We start from the raw sequence: 26,012 nt of genomic DNA on the forward strand, positions 1-26,012 counted from the left end.
AGGGGCCATGCACCCGTCCTCCCCCATGGCCATGGGGCATCCCCATCTTGGGGGATTTCTCTTTGGCTTGGGGGCTGCCTGGGGTGGCAGAGCTCATCCCGGGGCCAGGGTCAGGCCCACGAAGACACGTACCAGGTGGGGGGTGCGGGAGAGGTCCTCCTCGGCGGGCGTCCTCTGGTAGTCAGTGGTGTTTCCCCAGATGTTGCAGGTCACGTTCTCCTGCAGGAGAAGCTGATGGGCTCCGAGCATGGGGATAGGGACCATGGCGGCCACCTCCCCACATCCTACCCCTTGCTCAGCACCTGTCCTGGTGGAAGCAGGGGGGACCCCAGCACCCCCCAGGCTTTGCTGGTGCTGGAGGCTGAGCCTCTCCCCAGCAAAAATCAGCCTGGCAGAGACCCCCATCCAGGACTCCAGCCACGTGCGCAGGGGTTACACGGGGACTTTGCCAGAGCTGCAATACAAAATGCCCCCATTGAGGCCAAATCCATCCATAAAGATGCTGTCTCCTGTGCTGGGTTCTTTCCATCACCGGCACGTGGGGCAGCGGGAGGCTTGGGGTACCCCAGGGTCTGCTCCCAGCCCTCTCACCACTTTGGCGGTCACTCACACCTCCAGTTTGCCCCAGGCACAGCTAATGCTTTCAAGACCCTCAAGAATTCATTGCATACTGGAGGAAGGTCTAGCTTGGAGAAATATTTGGACCAAACCCTTTGGCCGCTACCATTTTCCATGTTTCCAGCCAAGCGAATGCAAAAGGGAGAAGCTCAGGCATGAGCCAAGGCCGTCCGTGCAGGTGTGAGCACAGGGGGGAGGGTTTGCAAAAGGATGGGGTGACCCGCTGTGGGGTGTCTCCATCCCCACCCCTGGTGCAGAAGAGACCCACACATGCTTAATAGGGATGAAACCCCCTTCCTACCTGGTCCACCATGAATTCAGTCAGGAGCAGGAGGCGGTTGCCTGCCCGGGTGGCCACGGGGACAGTGAGCTTGATGGTTGCCCCCTCCACAGGGAAGAAGCCCAGGTTCTGCAACTGCGAGGGCAGAGGACAGGGATGTGCCCGGGATGCCGGTGTCCCATGGGATGGGGATGAGCAGGGTGACTGTGGCACATTTCACCTCCGGGATGGTGCTCGGGGGGTCCCTCAGCTGGTTTAAAATCCCCTCCTTACCTTGAAGGTGCAATGAAAGGGAGGGCCGATGCTGTCGTATCTCTCCAGGGAGCTGTTTGACCTGATTTCATAGTAGTCCAAGCTTGACATTCTGTTGTGACAAAGAATGACAAGTCATGAGGTGGGCTCGGAGCAAACAGAGCATGAAGCAGCCCCACGCCCAGCTGCCCTCTCCGCAGGCAGATTCCCCAAGGAGAGGACTTGTGGTCTCTCTGGCCCCATTTTTAGATGGAAACCATGACCTGGCTCCACCTCATGCAAAAAAAAGATGGGGGATTTTCACGCTATTCTGCTTCTGCAGTATTTTCCCCTTTCTTTGTAGAATTCTTCTCACCTCTTTAATATAAGAGAGACATCCAAGACCCTGGTCAGCTGTTTGAATGTCACGTATAAATCAGAGGAGGTACATCACACCTCTGTTTTGCAGCTGGAGAAGAGGGGAAGGAGCCAGGAGCATTGATGGGTGCCCGTGGGAGGCTGGCCAGGATCGGCTGCGATGGGACGCATGCTAACCGGTGCCATGACACGAGGCACATGGCCCAAAACCCCCAAAACTCTTTGAAATTATTTCCTCTTTTTGCCTCCAAGGTGCCCAAATTTGAATTTTTTATGCTGTTACTTTTCCCCCAAGTTCTCCCTTCTCCTGTAAGGGTGATTCTGATATTTGTTAAATTGAGAATCCTCCTGCTCCCCATAAATTTTAAGTATTAAAATGGTTTTATTTTCAGTGCCCCACTGCCTCTAGTGTAAAAAAACAAAAAAAAGAAAGACTGAAGGTCTTAAAAATCTGCTAAGAATTACAGCAAGTGGTGCCAGAGAATGTGCTTCTGGGGTCCACATTTTTTCTTATAATCAGGTTAATAAATTATCATCTGTGCCTTAGCTCCCTGCTCTCCTTGGACCGAGGATGCTCTCTGCTTTAGTTACTGTTGATGCCCAAACCTTCCACACACATCCCTCAGCTGAGCTTTTGGTGAGATGATTTTTAGTGGGATGGCTACCAGCCCAGGTGCTGGCTAGTAACATGTTACAAACGTTAACTATTTTTTCCCCTTAAAAAACAATTGCCCTCACATCTATTTAATAACACTTGTGCATTTAAACATTAGGAAAGCACAGCACCTTTTTGCTCCTTGCTGTTGATTTTTATAAGGACCCACTGAGTGGGATGCCCCTGATTTTATAGTTCCTTCAGCCCCTTTTCTAAACAAATTCCCCAAATTAAAGCTCATTTGCCCTGGGCTCTGTTTGAACACAGCTCCCATGGGGCCAGTACTGGTTTTCCTGAAGGACACCCTGCAAGCCATGTCCCCCTAAAAGCTGCGTCCTGTTCCAAAACACTCACCTGGTGAAGAGCAGGTCGGCTTCATACTTCAGGTGAAAATTCAGGTGGGCGAAATTGTCCTCCTTGGTGCTCTCCTTCTCCTCGCTGTCACTGAAACATCAGTGGGGCAAGCGGGGAGTGAGGTGGGAGCCGGCTCCCCTCTGATTTTTTTGGGGGGGGGGGGGAGGGAATCATGGGAAGCAGGTGGGGAAGGGTTGAACTTTTGCTTTTTTGGCCAAAGTGTAAAGAGAAGCAAATTTGTTCTGTATTTTTTATTAGCCCAAGGCCATAAAAGTAGATATTTGGAGAGAGGTTTCACACCCAGCAGCCTTAAAGCAGTGCAGCAGCCCCAGCAGAGCAAATCCTCAGACGCTCTCTGCCACCACGACTAACGAAAATGAAAAATATGTTAATGAGATTTCAGTTGGCTGTCAGAAAACTTTACCTGCGCAGGGCAAGTGAGCAAGGAGAATTATGCAAAGCTGCTGGGAGATAGTTTTCCTGGGAGCATTTGCAGTTGTGAAGGCTGTGAAGAAAGCAGCAGTGGCTGGAGACCTTTTCTGCTCAGCGCAGAGCCTGGCAGTGACTGCATAGCTTCCACATATACAGAAAAATGAGGGCTACAAATATACAGATAAATAAAAATAGCCTGATTTGTGAATATAGGGCTGCACACTCTGTAATAACCCATGGCAATCAGATTTCCTTGTGGTTATTCCCCGAGTAAAGCCTTCAGCATCACCTATGGGTATGGAAGAAGGAAACCCAACACATGCAGACAATGTCCCATCGACCTCACAAACGCGTGCAAGGGAGAAAGCAACCATTAACCTGTTGGCGATCAAGTAGATCTCCATGCTTTGAAGAAAAATGGACTTGCTGAATTCAAAATCCAGGCGAAAAGCTACCTGTGGAAGTTGGAAACAGATTGGAGAAAACATTAGGGGGAAAAAACCCAAAACCTGAGTGCTGGCCAGGGGTGGTGCGGGAGCTCTGTGGGTGAAAGCATCCCCCTGATCCCACTGGGAGATGCTACCAGGCTTCAGGCAGAGCCTCAGCTTTCCAGGGAGACAAGAGGCCATGCCAGGGATTTGCAGGATTTGCTCTCAGCCCTGCACATTGCATTTTTTTGCTCTGAGATTGGAGAAGCAAGCAGCCCCTCTTTGGAAGAGAAACCCTCCGGGGGGCCTGCAGTGAGAGGCCGCTCACTCCCATCTGCGGCACGGGGTCGGCTGGCGGGGGAAGGCAGCCGGAGGGAGGCCAACAACAATAAAATGTGATAAATGTCACATCTGCAAGAGCTGTGGCAATGACCTCAAACTGTCTGGGACTGCACAGCTGAGTATAATATTAAAGCTCCTGCTGTTCTCGGGCCAAATTTCCATTTCCAGCTTGTCTTTGTTTTGGCAAGACCTGGACTACCTGATGCCACGCAGATGCATTCTCAGCCCCCGTAGGTCATGGGGAGTCAGGATGCTGCACTCTTTGTACAGCCACAGGCATCCGAGAGGGCTTTTTTGGGAGCTTTAAAGCCTAGCGAGGTGCCTGGAGCTCATCCATCACTATCAAGCTTCTGACAAGGAAAGGCTTCAGACAGATATGGGGGCTGGAAAGATTTTATCTTTAGATACCATTTGTATTGGCCCCTTTTCCCACGGGGGTGCAGAATGGGCAGGTGGGATTTCACACAGAGCCCCGGTGACTGCAGAGAACAGCATCTCCTTGCTTTTCCTTCCCCACCTTCATGCTGCATGTAATGTTTGCAAAGGGTTTTATGGCACATAAAAAATTATGCTCCCTGGACCTGGGCTTACCCCGAGCGCTGGGAACCGCTGTGAGCTGCGGTTTGGAGGGTGCCACCAGCCCGAGGGGGCTTGGGCAGGTTTGGAGGAGGGTCTGGAGGGACCCAGGGTGTTCAGAGCAAGGAAAACCTCTCAGGCAGGGAAGAGTGCCTCATCCCGCGAAGAAGGAGCTCCAAGAAGTTACCATCAGTGGCTTGAAGCCAATATTAAATTGCTCCAAAGGACTGGAGTCAAATTCTTTGACTGGGAGGAGCTGGGTTTCATTTTGGTACTCTCCCAGCATCAAGGCAGTGTCCTAACCATCCCATCTCCCCTAATGTGCCTTTCAAACACCAGAAACAGACAGAGAAAGGGAAGAAACCAAATGTTTATCTTTAAAAATCCTGTTCAAAGCTGCCCGGCCTGAAGACGGATGGATGCAGCCCCGCAGCTGTGCCAGGGCAGAGGGTTTCCTGTCCCATGGGTGAAGCCTCACTTGGGCAGGAGGGAATAGGTTTACCTTGGCCTTGGCTCGGAAGAACGGGTAGCTCACATTACACACTTTCTTGTTGGGGTGTTTGTCTTCCATCACGCAGTCGATGTTGATGTCCGTGTCATCCTAGAACAGGACGCGACTTGTCTGTGACACTGGGCATGAGCCCCATGACCTGGCTCTTTATGAAAGCACCAAATGCACCTGTGGGGCTCAAAACAGGCTTTAACTTTTGGAAAAAACAACAAAACCAACCAAGCAACCAACCAACACTGCTTGCTGCAGGCTGGGAATCCTTCCTATGCAGCCGAATTTCTAGGGCCGTTCCTGGAGAGGGGCTTTTCTAGCAAACAACTTCCAGCTTTCTGATTTAAATCCTCTTTAGAAATTTAGCTACAGCAGTGAATGAATGAACTTGATTATCTTGGCACTTAATTGGGAGGAAGAATATTTTTCAGTGGTGAGGAGTCACAGGGAAGCATCAAGAGATAACATGAGCTATTATTCTGCATGGCCACCAGCTAAGGAGTAATATTTAATTTCCTCGTCTCAACAATTACATTCCTGCTGCTTGAACACCTTCCAGCTCGCCAGTCAGGCTGGGGAAGCTCCTGCCCATCACAAAGCCCAAGCACATCCTGGGGTGGGATGTGACACTGACCCTGCTCCACTGCCAAGCTGTAGCAACCCTACAAGAGGTTGTAGCCTGGTTGCATGCAGGTGTCCATCCCCACCATGAGATGATGAGCTATTCCAGTTTTTGGCCCTGTGTGAGACCACGCAAGGGTCTTGGTTCAAGCTGCTGCCACCAGACAATCCTACTGAGGAGCCGAAACATCCCAGCACCAGCCACAGGGAAAATGCCTTGACAGCCATCAGCAATGGCCTGGAGCTTTCTCCCACTTATCTGCTAAGATTATGGACTTTCTGGGTCCACAGCTACTTTTGTTTGGGTCTTTGTACAGCCTCTGACACAAACATCCATCCCCTCCAGTTGGCAATTTGCTTATTTATAAGGAGCGGCAGCCAGAAACCCATTAGCAGTGATGCTTCTGTAACCAGCTACAAATATTTCCTGCAACCACTGCTGCATGGTGCTTTCTGTTACTGAGCATTGTAGGGTTTTTCCCCCTCACTTAATTTGGAGAAATGTCTCAGAAAATGCATTTTTCTTATTTCGTGGGCAACGTGCCCCACAATTTTCCCTTGGCACAGCTTGTAGAAAAACAAACGAAGGACATGGGATCTGCGGGTGGGTATGAAGTCATTGGGGGGACGAGGGAGGGCTCGGCAGCATCAGCATATTTCCCAAACCTCGCTGGGAAAAGGGAGGAATCGCACGGAGACCCAGTGAGTGGTGGGGGTGAAATATTGAGGAGGGTGGGAGTCCATGGGGCACAATGGGCTCATCCAGGGGACAGCCGTAGAGAAGTGGCATCACCCAGCTCGATGCTCAGTTGTGGCCACATTCTCATTATCAGCCCACACTTCCAGGAGTTATATCTCAGCTGCAAAAATTTATCCCTGACGGGAACTTGGCCATGTGCAGCAAGTATTTTTAAACTATTGGAGTAGAAAAAGAAAGAGGGAAATAATTTCATCTGCATTTGACCTTCTTTCAGGCTCTTAAAATTCAAACATTTTTTGTATTTCCAAAATAAAGAGCTGAAAGGGCTGTAAGTGCTTAGAAACTAAGCCCATAAACATGTCTGATTTATGAGGGATGGAGACATTTTTGGGCTCTGGTTTAGGACACAGCTTTCTCATCCGGCTGGGATTAGAAGTGCCTCTGGAAAGCCCTGGATCTCCCCTGGCAGCCTTACCTTGGGGATCAAGCTGGCGAACTGGAGGTTTCTGGAGAAGGAGATGTTGAGGACTGTGCTGTAGGCGTTTTCACCTCGGTTCTCCAGCACCGTTTCCACGACCACCCTCCTCCTGCTGCTCTCAATGACAAAGACGGAGGTGTCGAAGGAGAGGGTGAAGGCCGAGCAGTCCGGCGGTGCCCTCCGCAGAGCCCGGCGGCAGTACTCCCTGCAAGAGGAGCGCAGTGGTGCAGGCAAGCGCTGCCTGCAGCACCGCTCCAGACCTAGCCCCGGGATTTTTACGTGCACAGTGCATACGAGAGCACAAGGGAATCCCTACTCTCCCTCTGTTGTGCTGCGCTGCTGCCGAAAGAGGAATCACAAATTCTTCCCGTGGACCATCGTTTTGCTTGTGAGTTTTGGCTAACGGTGCCTAGCTCTCTCAAACCAGTTAGGAGCTCTTAGTACATCTGGGGTGTAAGGAAAAAAACATAGATGCCATACCATTAGCAAAGGGTAAAGCTGGCATTTAGTTTCAGCCTGGCTGAGATCTCTTTCCCGGCAAGTTTACCAGCACAGACTCTGTAATGGCAGCAGCATCTGCTTTTGCAGACTTGATGGGTGTTTGGGCATTTATTTTCTTTATGAAAAATAAAAAAGGAAAGGAAAATGTAGGACAGTGCCACCTTCAGAGTCACCTTCTGCCTTTAATGGCGGGGCAACCAGGGTGCCAGTTTGAAGGAATGGCTTTATTCCAACAAGTCACCTCAAAAATGGTTTTCTCAGCAGAAATCACCTCCATATTGGTTTCTTTTCTAGGGCACAGTCCAGTTCCCAGTGATGCTGTTGGGAAAGCTCCACATGCTTCAGGAGGAACCAAATTAGAGGTCTGGCACCCCAGTAGACCACAGCATCTGCCCATGGTTATTTGTAGGACTCCAGCCACTAAGATCCATACCTAATCCCTACCTACAGCTCACTTCAAGCTCCCACAGCACAGCCCAACCCAGCCCAGCCAGGGGTGCTGGGGGCCCTCACCCTCTCCCAGTCAAGCCCCGGGTGACAGCCTCAGGACCAAGAGCTTTACAGGAGACACAGAGCAATAAATGCTGAATTACAGGATACAAGTAATCCCCAGGTAGCAGCACTGGCTATGAGCTTAGTTCGGAGCCCACTGCCATAGACGGGAGGCGGAGGTTCAGGCTCCTGCGCTCCTAGATAACCTTTAAAAGCTCTTTAAGCAATGAGTTGTAGCGTATAATTATTTCTGCTGCGTGAGTCAAGCTTGTAATTGCCAAGTGGGTAATGCCAGCCTTGCATTTATTCCCCGCTGTTATTTACTGATTTGTCTCCCTGGGGCTCATCACCATGGCATCAAATATTAGTTGTTTTGTGGATTCTCTAAAAAACCACCAATTTGTTCCAGGTCGGGAGCAGGCAGAGGCTCAGAGACCCACTGCGAGTGGAGGTCCCAAGGGGTACCTCGTGGTGGTGTTGGATGAACCTTGTGGTGGTGTTGGGTGAAGAACCAGTTGCAATGCCATTATCTATGGAGCGTGGGTTGGGGCTGGGTTTCAGAGGCTCCCCCCCCATTTGTGATATTGGTTGGAGGATGCTCTGAGCGACCTACTCACATGGCACTGGGCACATCGCTTCTGGCATCCAGGACCAGATCAGGGACGCAGTGCTCATCCTCATTGCATCCGTTCCAGAAAGGGACCTGAAGGGGACACCAAGAGCAGCTCAGTGATGATTTGTGCCCCAGGTTGTACTCCATGGAGAAGGGACATGAGTGGTGATCCCTGGCTGCAGCGAATGCCCAACACATTGTCATCATGGGAAGGACCAGGGATTGCAGCCCCAAGATAAAGAAGCAAATGTTACATCCAGAGATAAATCTGCTGACCAACTACCTGATAAAAGGCACCCTGGGAGGTCGGTGCTGCTACCTACCGAGACCTTGAGCGAGGTGGGCCAGCCATCGTCCAGCATGGGGCCATTCTCAGGGTGCTCCAGCTCGTAGTCAATGGAGAATGTCACCGGCTTCACATAATCAGCTGTGTCCTGCGGCGGACAGAAAGCATCATTGAGGAGGACAGGGCTCCTGCTTATAGAGGGGCAGCATCAGAGAGCAAGGTAAGGCAGAGCTACAGGCACGTGTGATTATTTTATGAAATGAAAGCTTTGCAATCTAGTATCCTTGGTGTGTAATCATCCTGTCTCCCCAGCTAACCCTTACCTAGGGACAGGGACAACCCAAGCCCAGTGGTGCTGCTCAACAGCCGTCCACAAGTACATGTCTGATGATGCTGGAAATGTTTCACCCCAGAGATGCTGGCTCTGAAAGGTGGATGCTCCTTGGTGGGGGCTGTCCCCAGGGGGGACAGAGCTGTCCTGCAACCCTTACCTGGGGCTCATCTGGCCAGTAACGAAACTGTACTTTTCCTGCAGGTCTATGAGCTCTTCTCATGCATTGCCTCAGCTGCACGGGGTGCAGTTAGATGCTCTGAAGCAAGACGCTTCTTGTGCTAAATCACAAGCTCCATCTTGAGCTCCAGACTCAAATTTCCCAGAAGTTCACAGCAGTTCAGGCCAGGGCTTGGGGCCAGGCCAGTCTGGCAGCTTGGCCCTCCCTGGCCTCTGCAATATTCTCATCATTCACTGGGAATGTTTGATTTTGGCCAGGTTTGTGCATCAGCTGTTCCTTGCAAGCGATGCAGAGGGTTTCGCTGGCTCCTGCACCCAGGGAGGGGGACCCAGAAGGTTAGAAGGGTGCAGAGGGTGAGAGCAGTGGGGACTGGCACAGAGGCATTTGGTTCCCAATGGAAAAAACGTGTTTTCACCAATTTTGGAGCAGGAGGACCAGCCTGACGCGGGTGTCAGGAGTGCACGCCCTCCCTGAGGGCACGGCTAGCAGCTCGTGGAAAGGAGCACAGCGCAAGCTGGCGCTGCAATGAAGTCAGCGCTCAGGGACCCAGCAGCTGCTGCATACCGGCAGCTCCATCCCTGACCACATCAAACCTAGCGCGAAGAAATCCAGGCATGGGGATGAGGCTCTTTTCCAGGCTTATGAAGCCATCGAGACTCCTCTGACAGCATCCCGGGGCATCACTATTTTTGCACAAGGTGGAGAGCATCTCCCCCCAGGTTGGCGGAGGAGGAGACCCCAGCCTTGCTCTCCTTCACACTCACCAAGACATGGAACTGGAGTGTGTCGCAGTGCTCCTGCCCGGCAAGCAGCACCAGCCCCTTCTGCATGTGCCGCTCTCCGCTCTCGTCCAGGTGAGCCCGCGGCGTGTACCTGCGCTCATCGATGGTGGCATTGTACCGCAGCGCTGGAAGGAGAGCAGCACCCTCAGGGCTTCTCCCTGGGGTTATGCTCACTATATAGCAACACTGGGTCAAAGAATGGGCTTTTGGGCACTCAAACCCCTACTGCCTCGCTAAGGGAAAATCAGGAAAATCAGGTTATAGTTAGCGTTGCCTGTTTCTAACAGATATTTCTTTTTGGCAAAGCATTGACTCTCCAGGTCAAATGAGGAGCTTTAAATACAAGACACTGTGTAAAATCTGTGCAGGATACATAATTATTTGCCTCATATATTCACATGCTGGCCTGTACCAGTTCTGGAGGTTTTGTACCCTGGAGCACTCTCCTCTTCTATGTGCTTTACTGGAGATCATTCTCTTCCTGCAGCGCTGTTGAAAACAAACCGAAGGTTCCCAACCCAGCACCAAGCAGGGTGGGATCTGCACCCACTACACAAGTGTGATGCAATACGTGCATAAGCAAAGAGCAACCATCAGCCCCCAGCATGCACCGTCCACAGGGTGGCTCTTCTGGGCAGAAAGAAGTGTAAAATTAAATAAATAAAGAAATCCCACTCAGCTTTTTGTCCTGCAAGCTCCACAGTTATAGCAGGGAGGAGGAAAACACTGGATTCGATAGTACAAATTGAAATTCATGCTCTAGGGGATGGGAGTTTTTCCTGTGGCTTCGCTCAGGACCCGATTTTCTTTTGACAGTGTTTGCTGCTGGTTTACAAGGGGCTGAGCCACTATTGCTTCCCCCTGCGTCATGGGCATCCGCCTGGTAGACTCAGGGTCACAGCAACATGCAAGGACTTAATAGCAGAGCTGGCCAATAACTTCAGAGAGATTCCCCAGGATATTAGGGAAAGACGCACATATGGTCGGCAGATGTGTCCTGCCGCTGCAGTGAGGAGGATGGATGAGCTCTGCGGGACATAGTCCGGGCACGACTCCTCCTGTCCCACTGGCTGGCAGGGTGGTGGTGATATCTCCATCACACGTACCATGGCCAGATCAGCTGCAGGAGAGCTTGGCCCCAGGGTGTAGGTGAGAGAAGATGTTCAGCATGGGTAAGGTTGTATCCTCGGAGTGTTTCTTGGCACTGCTTAATGGCAGAGCCACCGTCCCTGCTACATCAGCCAGGATAGGGACAAATTTGTGGGTAAAAAGGGATGTGGTGGGTGGCAACGTGCATGCCTCCAGACATGCCAAGCTCCTGGATGGTTTCCCTTGGCAGAAGCCGGGCACTGCCTCGGGGTTGGAGACCTAAACAACGCATGAATTGGGGTTTTTGTTGCGTGAGCAGCCGTGCCGCTTACCCACGCTGGCTGTCTGGAAGTGAGCTGAGAGAAAGACGGCAGTGAAGCAGATGAAGGCTGACATGCAAGTGGCATCCTTCCCATTCCGCTTGCAGTCCTTGGTGAAGATGTTGATTTTGGAGGGCTCGAAGCGGATGCTGGCGTTGATCTGGACCACGCTACGGGACCTGTGGGGTGAGCAAGAGTCAAGAGACATGCTGTAGCGTGGGATGCCCTCACCCATCTGCAGCATCCTCCAAAAGTCTCCCACATCTCCTGATTCACCCTTTTCACACTTTTTCACTCTTATTCTCAACATCAAGAAGGTGTTGAGGAAGACCAAAGGCCACCACAGCATGCTGATCTACTGTCAGCTCATCTATGTAGCATTTGAAGAATAAAATCTCTTGCACATAGTTGCCTCCTGCTTATGCCAGTGAAGTAGGTCAGCGCCGAGAGCAGGATTTGGCCAATTACATGCACATAGCACTTTTCAAGGCAGGCCCCAGGGTGGCCCATCTCTGCTGGGTACAGCTATCCTCCGTCTTAACAGCTTCAAGGGCCTTTCCAAACATTAATCAATATTTGAAAATATTAAATTGTTCTTATTAAATAAGAACAGAGGGAGCCTGGGCAAAGCACCAAAAATCAATTAACTGATTTGAAACTCCTGGGGAACTAATGATGAAATTCAATGCAAAACCAACTCTGACATCCTTCTAGGGCCCAATGGCATTGAAATCCCATGGCCCCACCAGACAGGGAGCCGTTACTGTGAAAAGACAGTTCAGATTGTTGGGACATCAGTTTCCCCCTGAAAAATGTCAGCATATTGCAATGAGCTTTGGGCAGAGGAGGGTGCCAAATGAGATACAGCTAACCACAACAGCACAGCGTTCCCCAGAGAGCCGACGGCCAAGTCTACGAGCCCATCTTCGTTCAGGTCCAGCTGTCCATGGATGCTGCATCCAAAATACATCAGGCCTGGAGCAAGGTCTGCAGCTGCTATCCGCTGAAAAGCAAAGGGGAGAATCCAGGCTGGTTTCCAGCAGGAGCATCCCTACCTGTGAAGGAGGGTTTTGCCATGCTGACCTCCACCACACTACTGAAGGTTCCCCTTTCCAAGAGATTGCACCAAACATAATTCTTTGGGGAATGAGAGCAGTTTCTCTTTGGAGACACCATCCAGAGATTTCTGCTGAATTTACTCTGCATATTTACTATTTCTCCCAAGTGTGAGAAATATTTTATCTAGAGTAATTCACTGCACCCAGTGCTAAGCATTGCCCTTAATTTCAAGCATGTTTTCCATACCCTACATTTGCTTTGTCTTGGACCCCTCAAAAAAGAAAGTACCTGGCAATAATAATTAACAATGCAATACTGCGTGTGAATTTATTGTGTTCTACGAGTCCTTAAAATGGGCAAAAATGACATTTATTCTGATGAAGGACGAGGACAACCGAAGCACCCAGGAGCCATACCTGCTTGTACTTCTTCAGGATGGTCTCTTTGAAGCCAAGGAAGATGTATATTGCTCCTTGGTGCTCGTCCTCCAAAGGTGCCCCGACAACAAGGTCGTTGTAGGAGTCCTGGTTGAGGTCAGGCACGGCGGCGATGCAGGAGCCGAAGCGAGAGTTCTGGTAGCTCTGCAGATCGACGAGGGCACCGCTGGAAACGAAGCGGTTCTGCTGGGCCAGGCAAAGAGAAAAGGCAAAAAAACCCCAAACCCCAAAACAATCAGCAGCAAGCCTGGCAAGAAGAGAAAACCCTCAAAGGGAAGCAAAAAAGATGCAGCGATATGTGAGCAATTTCTTTAAGGAAGGAGGTGAGAGCTCTCCCAGGGCTGCAGGACTTTCTTCTGAGCACGTCCTTGGGGAGGGATGAGCCCCATGCCAGCCCCATGCCTGCTTTGCCTTCCTTTTACAGCAACCTACGTAAATAATCGCATAAAAATTTGTGCTTTAGATACAGGGACTCCCACTGCTCTGGGTGGGCTCTGCAGCCTTGGATATATAGAACACAATCCGCTCGTCGCCCCACGTAGCCCCATATCCTGATGGATTTGGCTCAGAAACTGCATTTTGAGCCAGATTTGAGGGTGGTAGGAAAGCTGGTCCTGCCCCAGAGTGCTGCTGGGCACGAGGGCAGAGGACAGGGATGGCACACATTCCGTCTGTGCCCTGAAGTGGTGGAGGGACGGACCTTGTCTCACCCCACCACCCTGGGCAGGAGGGTGCCCTTGGAGGGAACAGTTTTGGGGGAGGCAAAGTGGATGGAGAAACCCATGTTGCAAAGACCCCACTTGCAGCCCGTGCATCGCTTCCTCAGGGCTGGGAGCAGCAGGACCTCGCCTTGCACCCTATACATCACCTCCTCAGGGCCGGGATGCTCAGCCGGCTGGGAGCAGCAAAGCCTTGAGACAAGGTGGCTCTGCTCCAGCGCAGGCTGGACGCCCTTTGCTGGCAGCGAACAAACCCCCTGAGATTGTTTATAAACAAGGAAAACAGACAAATCCTCCTCGAGTCTCGCAGCAGCCACAACAGCAAGGCGCTGCCAAGCTCTGTTGCCTTTGGGCCGGGCTGCCGTGCCCTGTGATGTTTGGTGGAAGCTGGTGGGTGAGCGCAGCCTGGAGCGACCCTGGGGAGGTGACAGGAGGGGACACAGTTCCTGCGCTAGTGCCCGAATGCCCCGGCCCCTGCGGCATCCCCGGCTCTCCCCCGCAGTGCCGCCACATACCTCCCGCAGGGCGTAGACATAAACCTTCCCCCTTTCTCTGCCCTCGCTGAAGTACATGGGGGCTCCCACCAGCAAAACATCGGTGATGCCGTCACCGTTGACATCGAGGGAGTTGATCTCACTGCCGTAGTAAGAGCCGATCTGGAGGACACAGAGGAGGGGGTGGGAGCAATGCTGCTGGCGCGCAGGGGCACTGCCACCCTCCCCGATGGGGAAATTTCAAGCCCTGTCCCTGCTACGGCCACCCAGTTTGGAGCTGCAGGTGCAGCAACAGCCAGGACATCCCCACCTGCCCATGGATGCACTACACTGCTGAGCCATTTAAACGGAACACTTTGCAGAACGAAAGGGGAGGATTGATGGAGGAGCATGCATGCCACATGGAAAAATCAGTGCAGCACCCTTGGCAGCGTGTGCCCCGGCGTTACCTGCTCTCCCTTCAGTGCCTGGTGGATGGTGAGATTTCGGTTGTTGTGCATGCTGAAAATGATGACTTTCCCGGTGTGGTTGAACCTTGGCGCTCCCGCGACGTAAATCCGCTCATGCTCGGTGGATATGACGGAGGAGACGGTGTAACCTGGAAGCGGGGGGGGGGCAGGCGCAGGGTGAGCACAGCTGAGCAGCTCCCTGCCTGCTCCCAGCCGCTGCCTGGTGATCTGCTTTCCATTAGCCCCCAGCTGCTGACACAACTCTGGCCACCTCCCAGATTGGGAAGCTAGAAACCCAGATTTCTTCAAAGATAAAGTAATTCCAATAAACCCTAGTGCCCTGACCCTGGGCTTTGAGCTGCCTGCTCAGGTCCCACCTGCAGCCTGAGCAGCACAGCTGTGCCAAAAATTTTGGCACTGCCTAATGCAGCCGGCAAACCCCGTGCAAAATCCTTCTCTCATGGAAGACAAGTCCAGTTCCTGGCCTGATAAGTGTTTTACTTCATGGCTCACATCAAGTTAATCAAACACTAGCAAGGTGCGTGCACGCCAGGAGGCTGTGGCACCCACTGCACTGCTCCTTCGAGACCTCGGCAACACCATGTCCAAAGCCAAGCGTGAAAGACTTTGCTGATGCTTGATGTTAACATTGATAGTCCAATAAAAGCCATGAATCCATCAAGACCGTTGCTCACGAGTCCTTATGGAAGTAACCCTCGGTAAGCAAATGATCCTGAGCAATCCCTCTTTCCTACCCAGACGGGTTATTTTCTATGCCGGGATCACCGACACCACACATTGCACACTGGGCTGCGGCACTTGCCTGTGGTTGCAGATGGGCTTATGTAGGAATATAATGCTGGGGCTGCAAAATCCTATTTTTCAAACTCCAGGTTCCTGCACATTCACAGTCAGTTTTAAATGCTACTTAATTTATTAGAAACTCAAAGCATGGCCAGCCATGAAGCTGGATCAGATCACTCAGGGACACATCCTGTTTAATTCTGAGAATCTCCAGGGATTATTGGGGTTTATGGACCCCCTTCCCTGGGCATTGGCCTTACCTGGGGTGTCTCTGTACTCCTAAGCCAAGCATCAGCCTTGAAACCCCCAGGTCCTGGCGCTGGGCGAGCCGGGCTGCTCCGCAGCAGGATGCACCGGCGTTTCCTTAATATTTCTGGATTTCTTACTCCAGGCAATGGGAAAGACAGAGCCCAGCTGAGCTCCCACATACTGTCATGGGTACCCCTTGCACAATTGTAGATGTCCCCACTCCAGGTGCTCGCAGCTGAGCCCGGGAGACACTCTGCTGTCACCCCAAGTGATGAGCCACGTGTCCAGGGGCTGTTCATGTCCCCAGTGGAGGGAAGAGCCCCAACACGCTGGCAGGTGACCCCACAGCATCCCACCCTGCTCCCTGCCACGGGGCAGCTCAGCCTGGCACGCACATCTCCAGAGAGAGGCTTCATTTTGCAAACCAGGCTGATATTTTTACTCTGGGGCTTCAACAGCCGCACATGGAATGGATTAACCCAGCAGGTATTTCCTCCCTAGGCATGAAATTTCATCAGTGCTTTTTAAACCATTCCAGTAAGCACTGCGGATGACCCGGGCTGGCTGGTGTCTGAGATACTTCTGCATTTAAATCACTTTTGTGCTGCACACTGTGGTTGACGCTGGACTCTTCCCAGGTGAGGATGCTCACGTACGCTACATCCCTGAGCAAAGGGCAACGCAGGTCTCGCGCCCATGGGAGCTTGCAAGAAGCCGGGCATGGTACTGCCTATGGTGGGAACGCTGGCTGCTATTAGTCATTTGAGAAATATGTTGTGCTTCCTATTATTAAGTATAAAATCATTAATTCAGCCCTGGCAGCAGAGCCTTGTTCAGCTTTCTTACCTAAATACGCTCCGTGATTTTTCAGTTCCTCCGGGAACTCCTGGAGATAAGATTCCCGCAGGGGAATGACCTTCCCGCTGCTGGTTTCCTTCAGGACGGCTCCATTCCAGTCGTAGGCACCCACCGCCCCCAGCAAGATCCCGTCCTGTGGGAGAGCAGAAGTAGTCTGAGGGTATTTCTTGCCAAGTGAAGGCAATCGTCCCCCTCACTGCCCATATGGGCAAAGTCGATTCATGCCGAGATGGATGAGGGGACCCAATGGGCTGGTTTTGTGTGAGAACACATATGGGGGTCCCCCAAAGCCCAACTCCTAGACTATATACTTAGTGGAGGCTGCAGAGCACAGAAGAGAAAACCAGCAAATGGTGTCTCCCAGAAATCGCATGTTTTACAGAAAAGGCGGGGGGGGAGAGGGGAGGGAATCTCACAAATGGCAAAGAAAAAAAAAAAGAAAGAAGTCAAGCAAACCATTCTCTAAAGCACACCTGGAAAGATGGAGATTTTTAAACATTCTGGAATGATATTTCCACCCCATTCATATCTTTTCAGCATGCTTTTCCTCCCCAGGAAAACCCTGAGCAGAAATCCCTGCTGGCTTTTTGCTTGGACCTGCTGGCCCACAGAGGGCAGAAAGGGACTGACCATGCTTCGCACCCCACCACTGATGAGCACCTTCCTCCATGGCACATCCCAGCACGTCCTTTCCAAAAGGTCATGGCATTGAGAGGAGCTGCTGCAGACTGGTCCTAAGGACAGCACTGGCCTCCCAGCAGCTCCCTTCCCCATGGGATAAACCAGCACCAACAGCATTTTCTTCCTTATGCTCACAGCAATTTAGCTTCATGATTAATAATTTGCCCCAAATACCCATCTCTCCACCTGCAGCGGCTGGTGATGATAGAAAGCACAGGGTGCCTGCTTGCACAGGCAGGAGCAAAAATAAACCCCCCACATTTACTCTCTTACTTCTACAACATGTGATGAAAATCCAGTCTGGGACATTTCCAGGCCAAAGGAGATTTCATTCTTGTTAGTTCCTAAAAAAAAAAAAAAAAGGAAATTTGTATTTAATGGTGAGCTTTGCTTTCTTGGAGGGGCTGAGTGGTGCCTTGGTGGGTTGGCAGGGCACGAGCATTCCCCTCTACCCCACCTGGAGCACAAAGGACCTCAGCTGCAACAAATGAGCCTGTTTCTCCCTAAATCATCACAATTACACAAACTCGTGCTGCTAATAGGTACTGGGAGCTCTGCCATGGTGCGGTTCTCTCCTTTTCTAGCTGCAAGATCACACAAAAATGTGGATTTAGAGGATTTTGCTTCATAATTGCAACTGCGTGAAGCTTCTCACCCAGGGAAGCTTTCTTCCACAGAGAAGCCTTGGGCTGGCTGGACCAAGGTAACTGGCAAACTGGTGGGGAGCTTGTGAGCTGGTTTGGTCAAAATTCCCCCAAACCCTGAGATGCTTAATTTTCAGTGAAAGCCCTCCATCTTCTGTTTCAATTGTTCATCCCGGGATGTGCTTTTCCTATGAAATTTAGATAAATATAGTTTTGGAGACCAATGAACTTGTCACAAGGCAGGCAGAAGTGCTGTCATTTAGAACAAAAATATTTCCTGATATTTAATTTCAGCCAATAAACCATAAACCCTCACATTATTCCCATAACTCCACAATGTCTGCCACCCCAGGGAGTCCCTGGCAGTTGATGTGTGGTTTTTGCCTGTTTATAGCCCGGCTGGGTTTGAATAAAGTTTGATGGGTGAGAAAGATGCTGACACCCAGACGACCCCCATACCAAATTTCAAAGGTTTGCTATAAAGGACAGAGCCACCATAGCTCTGCAAATACCAGTGGCCAGAATGAAGGGTGTCCTTTGGAGGAGAGGGGATCTGTGCTCCTGATGCTTGAGGGATGCAAACCACTCAAAATAAAGACACTTCTTTATAGATGAAGATATTCAAAGTATGTGTGGTGGGTTGACCCTGGCTGTTTGGCTGTACCAAACAGATATTAGGGAAACCCCCAGTGTGACCCATTCAAATTCAGCAAATGGAGAACCAATGGCACATCTGAAGCAACCCACTGCAGCCTGGCCAGCCAGGATTTGTCAGGGAGGAGCATCACTCACCTTCCAAGCTAAATATCCTTTCTCCCAGAGCATCCACAATGTCTTTGAGTGCTGCTTCATCTGTGACATTAAAGAAATGCTTGTCATCTGGGTCGCTCGCTATAAATTTTATCTCGTTCAAAAAGGCTTCGGGATTGATTCCTCTTCTGTTATAATAACCCAGTACCTAGGTTTAAAATAGAAATGCAAGACTTGGGTTTTCATGCGATGGAGAGAGCCGTCCCAAAGCACCTGAGGGGTATCCATATGGAAGGAGCCCAACAGCCTTGGCATCTGACACCCCATTGTGGGAGCAAACTGAGGAGCAAGGAGCCACTGTAATTCCTCCAGGCAGCCCAGGCTGGGCACCCCTCATGCAATTTGGGTGCCTGGTGCAACGCAGGGTCCTGCTTATCCCCAGCCACAGCACCTGCTCTGGCAGCTGAATCCAGAGCTGAGCATCCCACCGCCTCCTGCAAAAGCAGGACCAGCAACAAAGACCCCCGCAAATGCACCGGGAGTGGTGGAGGTGGGCTGCGCTGCCAGGCCCATTGCAATGGGGCACACAGGGCACTGCCGAGCTCTGCGCGGCTTTTGCAGCTGTTTGCTGCTGAAAGGGTCCCCCTGCACTTACTGCGACTGCGTATCTGGTGACATTGTCCTTCTCGCTGTCCTCAATCACCTTCTCCAGGTCTGGGCTGTCGTGCGACTCTCCATCTGTGATTACAATCATTACTCTCTTTGCCCCTTTCCGGCCACCTTTCTGAAATGCTTCCGAGCTGCAATTGAAGAGATGCCCTGGGCTGCTCAGCCTCGCCAGGCAGGTCACTGCCGAAACCGTCGCGGCTGCCGAGACGCACCCAATCGCCCTCATCGTAAAGCACTGAGCGGTGTTTGGTGGGCTGCTTAGCCCTTGGGGAGGTGCAACAGGTGCAGGACTCCCAGGAAACCTTTTAGGACTTTAAAAGGGGATTTTTGCACCGACAGGGCTGGGTTCTTGCAGGAGAGGAGTTTTTAATTCAGCAAAATGCCCTAAATCTGCAGCAGGAATAGCGGTCGGGCTGTGGCAAAAACAGTGCAGGAGCAGGCACTTGTCCCAGATAACAGAGGAGATGGAGCTGTGGGTCACGGCTGTACCGAGCTCCTGGGTACCCGACGGGGGTCTGCAGAAGAACTACAGTGCCTGGGGCAGACGTGGGGTCACGTGTGGGGGCTGAGAGCTCAGCTCTGGGGTGCTTTCAGAAAAAGGATATATTTTCAGAGTCTGCCCCTGCGCCCTCCTTCTGGTCCAGCTGCAACCGAGGACAGGGCAGTTTTGCATCATTTGTAAAACATTAATTGAGGACCAAGCCTTTTTGCAAAAGCATTTTTAGCCTGGCGGTATACCCTGCTTTCTAAGCAGCAAGGAAAAGCAAAGGGGGAGAGAGGGAAGAAAAATAAATGGTGATTTTAAACTTGTTATCAGAATAAACAGGAAGGTGAACGATTTTTACCGAGCAAACTCTATCCCATAGGCAGTCCTGGTTTCTGTACCTCCTCTTTGCTCTATGTGACTGGCAGCCGCTACCACATCTTTTACAGACCTGTAGTCATTTAAATGAAACTCATGGACGACATCTTCTCCGTACTGAACAACTCCGACCTAGGAATTAAAGGAATATCACAAAGGATGCCAACAACCTGCCGCGTAGTGAGGGCCTGCGACACAACGAGCAGGCTTTGTCAACCACATGAAATAACAGCCACCATTAAAAGTCAGTCACTCTGTCCCCATTTCCTCCAGTTTTTCCCTCCATGGGACAATTGATAATGCTCAATTGTACTTCTATTCTCACCCATGTGCAGCCACCCCTGCCCTGCTATAAAGGTTTGGGGCGATGCAGATGTGCTGTGCCCCATTGTGGACCCACAGCATCTCTAGATGGGTCCAAACAGGGGGTTATTTGTGCAAATTGTTGAGGATATCCCTGCACAAATCCCTGCCCAAATCAGCCCACGGTTACTAATAGGAAGAGGATGGAGAGCTCTTCACAGCTGCAACAAGCTGCCTTGGCACAGGACAATACTTCTGTATTTCCGTATGATTTCATCCTCCCCATGCCTGGTTGGGGTGTGGGGTGCTGCTCTCTCCATAGCTCATTTAGGACATTAATGTGAGCATTATTTCCATGGGCTCAGCTTTAATATCCATACAATGAAAGTTTATTTTGAAAAAGCACGGCCCCAAATTACAGCATATTGGCAGAAAAGGGACATTGAAAAGGGCCCCGTGAGGACAGCCAGAGGACTCTGCATGACACGGAGGGATGCACAAGTTGTGCAGGGGCTTACTTGTATCTGGCCAGGGCCAATATAAAATTTTTTCAAGATGTTTATCAGGAAGTGCTGAACTTCAACCCAAGGGTATATGCTGTTTGATCCATCCAGAACTATGATTATGTCCATGTACGTCTGGCATCCTGTGAAAAATAGGCAGTGTGTTATTGAAAGACCTTGGCAATGCTTGCAAAGGGGAGATTTATGGCTTCATTCCTTGCAGTCAGGTACTTGCTCTTATGATTTCTTTGAAAAAAAAAATCTTATTTCAATCATTCATAAAGACTTTTGGGCTTCAATAAGGTAGAGAGAAGCCACAAGCATCCTCTCTGCCGAGAAAAGACTGGATAACTTTCTAAGAATAACACTCAGCGGTATCTTTTCTGATTCAGATTTGGACCTTTATCCGGTCTAATATAGTTGCATACTTCAAAGAGTGGCCCACTGCAGGCAGGATCCGGCCTCTGTTCCTCCCGCGGAGCAATGCTTTATGCCTGAGTCACTCCTCAGCCCTGCCTGTACTCGCCATATAACGCAAGTCGGGTATTTCCTCCCCTTCCCATTAAATCCTCAGCAACGAGACAGCCAAAACCCCCAGCGAGGACCCCAGGGCTATGCTCTGCAGTATGAGCTGTGAAGGATTTAGCCAGTTGACTGGTTTTCAGTAGGGAAAATTGCTCAGTGTCATCTCTCTATTTTGCTTATATTTTATAACATTATTTACAAAAGTTGCAGAAAACCAGAAGATGCTGAATTTCCCAGTGACACACATTTATCAGTTGCTCTTTTCACCTGATGTGGGCATTTATGGGTTAGTGCATCCACAGACTGGAGTCACACATGGGTTGCTCCATCACTGTGGTCCTCAGCTGCATGCCACCATCTTGATTCCCTGCTCACCCTGGGACCCAGCCAACCTCCAGCATCCCACTTGCTAAATGGTAACGTTCTGCTTGTTAACCACCTTCTCTCAAAAAAAACCCCAATTACCCTTTGCAGCGAGGGCTAAAAGCATCTTCTGGCTATAAAGAGGGAAGTGACACTGAAAATTTGGTGGTGGGCTCTGCCTTTACTGCCTCTGTCCCCCAGAAGTCCTGTTTTCCTGTGCCCTGCTCTACGCCATGAGAATTAAACGATACCAAACGGGTGATGGAACTGGGGCGTCACACCCCATGCCTGGCTGGGGCAAAGAGCTTCTGGGAGCCCCAACGGTGCAGGACGGGCTTCTGCAATTTCTTACCACCCACAGGAAAGCCAGGAAGCTTATTTAATACCTCAGAATAAAATCACATATCCAAATTTACAAATTTGGGCCCAAATACTTAGCTTTCAGTCAATGAGCTCTTTGTTTTGTGTGGCCAAGGTCTGAATTCTTTCCCTATTTTGCCTTCCTAGCTGTGCTGATAAAATATTCTGGATACTTTTATTTCTGGTTTTGGAAGAATAAGGTATTTTTTGTCTTCCCCGGGTGTCAGTCAAAAGGAAAATGTTTACCAGATGTCTGTGTACGTAACCCCCTTTGAATCACTTCCCTGCAACCATTTCCTCTGCTCTTTTGCCTTCGCTTAAACACTGACATCGCTTTGTTTTCTCAATGGGACTGAAGTGATTAGAGAACAGAAATTCCCTCTGACTTCAAAGGCAGGGTTAGAGCCGCAGGGCAGTTTGTTTCTCGTACTCTGCAGAGCTGGAGCCACCGTCTTGGAGAACCTGAAGTTGGAGTTGACCCGGGAGCACATGCCCGTGGTGTAGTAGGAGCTCCCGCACTCGTGGGACCAGAGAGGGCTGCAGGCCTGGGGGAGAAAATCAAGCATCGAGGATGGGTTTAAAACTGCCACTTTTTAATTGCTGCTTTGCAAGGCTGTCCTCTCCTTTGGCATCTTTTTCCCCATGGAAGGTGAGGTTTCTGAGCCCCACGGTGCACACAGCATATATAAAAAGAGGTGTATTTGCATGCCTTTACATGCTTTTGTACATGCATCTGGTTTTGCATGCCTTTACACGCTGATATACATGCACCCTGCAGCGACCTCTCGGCGCAGGGAGGCCAGGCTGTGCCGAAGCCCCCGTTCCTCACCAGAAAGCTGTTGTCCTTGGGGTTGGTAGCCAGGCTGAGGCCGAGACGCATGTTGTCCTTCCGCTCGGAGACGTTGGAGAGCGTTACCCGTCCTTCGGAGAGAGGATGCGGTTAGAGATGGCTGCTGGGCAGGGATGCCGGGCACCCAGCCCACGTCCCCGTGGTGCTCCCTGGCATCTCTGGGAATCTCTGGCATCAAGAGGGAACCCAGCTGAACAGCTGGAGGAGAGCTGTCTCTGCCTACTTACACTGCAGACTTTGTGCTTTTGCTTTTCTTTGGAAGCAGTTGTCAAGATAAGAATTGGTTTTTTTCTTAGATGCCACAACAAAGAAAAAGAAAAGTCTTCTAGGGAATTAAGCTGTGAGTCAGAGACGGCATCTCTTACGTAGTCAGTCCTTAGGAAGAAACCTCTCTGAGTGGCTCTAGCATCTTGTCTTTTATTGCCAGGCCAGCAGGCATTTGTGCATTGCTTTTGTTTCCCATGTCATAGCTCAGGAACTGGGAACAGCCCCCAGGGCAGCCCTGTCTTTCTGTTAACGCCAATATCATTTAGCTGTGACTTGAATGCTGCCTAACCCAGCCATTCCTCCACTTCAGGGGGCAACGCAGCTCCCCGTGAGCCAGGGCTCCCCTTTGCTGTTTTGCCTGAGAAGCAAACTGAGAAGGAGGAAATCAGGCAATTAATGGTAAAATTGGGGGGTTGGTTTCTTTGCCTGTGGCCTTTGGAAGTTTCTTACTGAGGTTTAAACTGAGTGGAGGCTCAGAAACTGAGCGCCACAACCCAGAGCTCAAAGGAGCTCAGCCCAAAGCTGAGCACCTTCCAGCAACCCCTTGCTGCTCCCCTACGGACCATCTGGCTGCAGCCCTGGCTCTCGCCTGCACGCCCTGAGCTTGCTCTCACCCGCTGTCTGCATGCATGCTGCAGCAAAGCCAGAGAAAAAGGGGCTTTATCTCACATTATAAATCCTCCAGGATCCTGGCTGCAGATGCTGACACCCTGCTGTCCTGCTCTGGTACCCAGGTATGCTGCACCTTGCGACCGCAGCTCTGCGGTGGGAAGCAGGATGCTCCCAGCCAGCTCCTGCACCCGCTGCCTGCTCGGCATGGGAAGGGCAGGGGCAGAGCCCCAGACCCACATCAGCTCGTGCTTCTCCACACTACAGTCATCTCTGCTGTACGCTCCCTGTCAGCTTGGCATCCCCACCAGGCAGCTCTGCGTCTGGTTTTACTCAATGGATTACTCAGTGGATTGTGCTAACTGGACAAGTTAATTGGGAAAAAAAAAAAAAGGATGTCCTCATGGAACTGATCTTTTAATTTGAAACTTGTTTCCAATGGAAAAAGGATTGCTTTTTAGCAAGATTCAAATTTACACACACAAGAGAGAGATTTCCTTGAAGAATCTTGATGTTCTCATAGCAAATAAAAAAAAAAAAGGAAAAAAGAAAACAATGTTTTAAAAAAATAAAAGATTTGGAGCCAATCAATCAAATATTGCAGATGATCCAAAGTTCCCCCTCCCTTATCAGCTCTGGTAGAAACCCAGGAGGGTTCAGATTCATAATGATGAAAAATAAAGTGAGAACAGCTGCTCCAGTGTTAAAAAATCCCAGAGCTTGCCCCCAAAGCCCAGCGATGCTCCTCAGGACCATGAGAAAGTCCCCGGCTCTCACATTCCCCACTGAGACAGGGACATGCCCTTTGGGCATCCCACTTTGGGCAGCAAAGGGGACTTGTCCCCCCCGTGCCTTGCACTGCCCCGACCAGGGGAGGGCACGTCCCGATGTCGCAATATTGTGCTGTCGGCACGGTCGGTGCTGTTCCAGCCCGAGAAATCCTGAGAAACCAGTCGCTCTATCCCTCCAGGGAGATGGGATTGGGATGTCTGTGGGACCAGAGCACCCGCAGGGTCTCTCCTTCTGTGACACAGCAGTGATGGGGCCTGGGGGTGGTGGGGCTGGTTGATAATTCCCCAAATACCAAACCCGCTGGGAGCTGGGATGCAAAACTCGTCTGTGTCCAGGGAACCAGCTGCAGCGGGCACGTCAGCCCAGCATTCCCTGGAGAGGGAATACAGACACCGCCACGTGCAGTCAGGTATTTGCTAGTGGCACCATTATCCATGGATAAGTTTATCCTGATCATTTAATAAACCAGTTCAAGCTATATTAAATAAGTAACTTTTTTTACTTTATTCCAATTTGCTTGATTGTACCCTAACGCTGCTTAAAGCTCAGCACCGGGAGTAATGTGAACACCTGAAATAATTCCTTATCTAAAAATCCTCCTAAAACATGCAGTCCTCATGCTTTTGGGGACAATCTGGGCAACGCAACAGGGTGCATCTTTACAGACCAAAGCACTGATAAAAAGCATCGTGTTAGAAATGCCCAGTTCCCCTCACTGTTCCGCGGGTGTGTGGTACCTAGGTTGAGTTTGGTGCAGTTGCTGTGGGTGTCGCTGGTCACTGGGCACTTGTAGACATCTCCTGTCTTCTGCTGGCCATTGGTTTCGTAGGGAGCTCCCACCACCAGCCTGTAGGAAAGAGGGGTCCATCAGTGCCCAGAGACTGGATGGGAGGCACGGGAACAAACCCACAGCCACCGCCAGAGGGGAACCCCCCTGCCCTGGGAAAAAGGATTCCCCAGCCCAGATCCCCGGCTCATGGTTTGAGAGGTGTCAGGAGAAGGTCCCTTGCTGGGGGGATGCCATCATTCCCCTGACCTGACTCAGTGCAAGCAGCAAAAGCATTATTTTGACTTCCCCTTCGCACGACAGCAGGCAGCAATAAGCCGGGGCTGATGACTCACTGTTGCTTGGAAGTAATGCCCATCAGATGCAATGGGGGCAGAACAAATGTCTAGCAGCAAGCAAGGTCTGCAAAACTATCTGATGGCACGGGGTGGAGCAGGGGACCGCCATCACCACCTCAGGTCATGACCGGCACCGAAAACTTCAGCATCTGTCTGAGGTCCCGTGGTGGGCACAGCTGGCCCCGGGGTGGGGGGAATGGAGGTGTCTATTCTCACTGCTGCTTCAGGTAGGAACCTTTTCATGCCAGGATTGCCTTCAGGACATGGATGTGTAGGAAGGAGTCCTGCCTAGCGATACCCAAAGGAATAGCAACGAGCTGGTATAGCAGTGACAGCGACTCACGCTGGGATCCACAGGGAATTTTCCCCACTAAAAAGGTGAAAAAGTGAATTTGGAGGAGTTTTGCTCCAACTTGGGGTTGTTCACTTGCGAGCAACCTGGAGCAGTAC

At 51.0% G+C, this 26,012-nt stretch overlaps 1 protein-coding gene across 5 annotated transcripts in view; it reads right to left on the reverse strand.

The window, feature by feature from the left end:
• ITGA11 (integrin subunit alpha 11) overlaps nucleotides 1-26,012 on the reverse strand; it is a 53,629-nt gene that overhangs the window by 5,888 nt on the left and 21,729 nt on the right. For 3 of the 5 annotated variants that reach the window (XM_069798667.1, XM_069798664.1, XM_069798666.1), the window contains exons 3-26: nucleotides 25,175-25,284; nucleotides 22,749-22,840; nucleotides 22,350-22,464; nucleotides 20,687-20,814; nucleotides 19,849-19,997; nucleotides 18,990-19,134; nucleotides 18,377-18,542; nucleotides 17,214-17,284; nucleotides 16,248-16,392; nucleotides 14,349-14,497; nucleotides 13,921-14,061; nucleotides 12,666-12,872; nucleotides 12,063-12,193; nucleotides 11,203-11,369; nucleotides 9,764-9,906; nucleotides 8,525-8,635; nucleotides 8,206-8,291; nucleotides 6,593-6,800; nucleotides 4,797-4,895; nucleotides 3,327-3,403; nucleotides 2,517-2,606; nucleotides 1,172-1,262; nucleotides 920-1,033; nucleotides 133-219 (exon numbers count right to left, since the gene is read on the reverse strand). In XM_069798667.1, coding sequence (XP_069654768.1) covers nucleotides 133-219; nucleotides 920-1,033; nucleotides 1,172-1,262; nucleotides 2,517-2,606; nucleotides 3,327-3,403; nucleotides 4,797-4,895; nucleotides 6,593-6,800; nucleotides 8,206-8,291; nucleotides 8,525-8,635; nucleotides 9,764-9,906; nucleotides 11,203-11,369; nucleotides 12,063-12,193; nucleotides 12,666-12,872; nucleotides 13,921-14,061; nucleotides 14,349-14,497; nucleotides 16,248-16,392; nucleotides 17,214-17,284; nucleotides 18,377-18,542; nucleotides 18,990-19,134; nucleotides 19,849-19,997; nucleotides 20,687-20,814; nucleotides 22,350-22,464; nucleotides 22,749-22,840; nucleotides 25,175-25,284 — 3,022 coding nt within the window. Of the gene's footprint in view, nucleotides 1-132; nucleotides 220-919; nucleotides 1,034-1,171; nucleotides 1,263-2,516; nucleotides 2,607-2,675; nucleotides 3,022-3,326; nucleotides 3,404-4,796; nucleotides 4,896-6,592; nucleotides 6,801-8,205; nucleotides 8,292-8,524; nucleotides 8,636-9,763; nucleotides 9,907-11,202; nucleotides 11,370-12,062; nucleotides 12,194-12,665; nucleotides 12,873-13,920; nucleotides 14,062-14,348; nucleotides 14,498-16,247; nucleotides 16,393-17,213; nucleotides 17,285-18,376; nucleotides 18,543-18,989; nucleotides 19,135-19,848; nucleotides 19,998-20,686; nucleotides 20,815-22,349; nucleotides 22,465-22,748; nucleotides 22,841-25,174; nucleotides 25,285-26,012 lie in introns of those variants that run through there. The other 2 variants (XM_069798665.1, XM_069798668.1) reach the window with 2 other exon arrangements.

Source organism: Haliaeetus albicilla, chromosome 12, assembly GCF_947461875.1.
Source record: "Haliaeetus albicilla chromosome 12, bHalAlb1.1, whole genome shotgun sequence".
In the NCBI taxonomy this organism is placed as follows: domain Eukaryota; kingdom Metazoa; phylum Chordata; class Aves; order Accipitriformes; family Accipitridae; genus Haliaeetus; species Haliaeetus albicilla.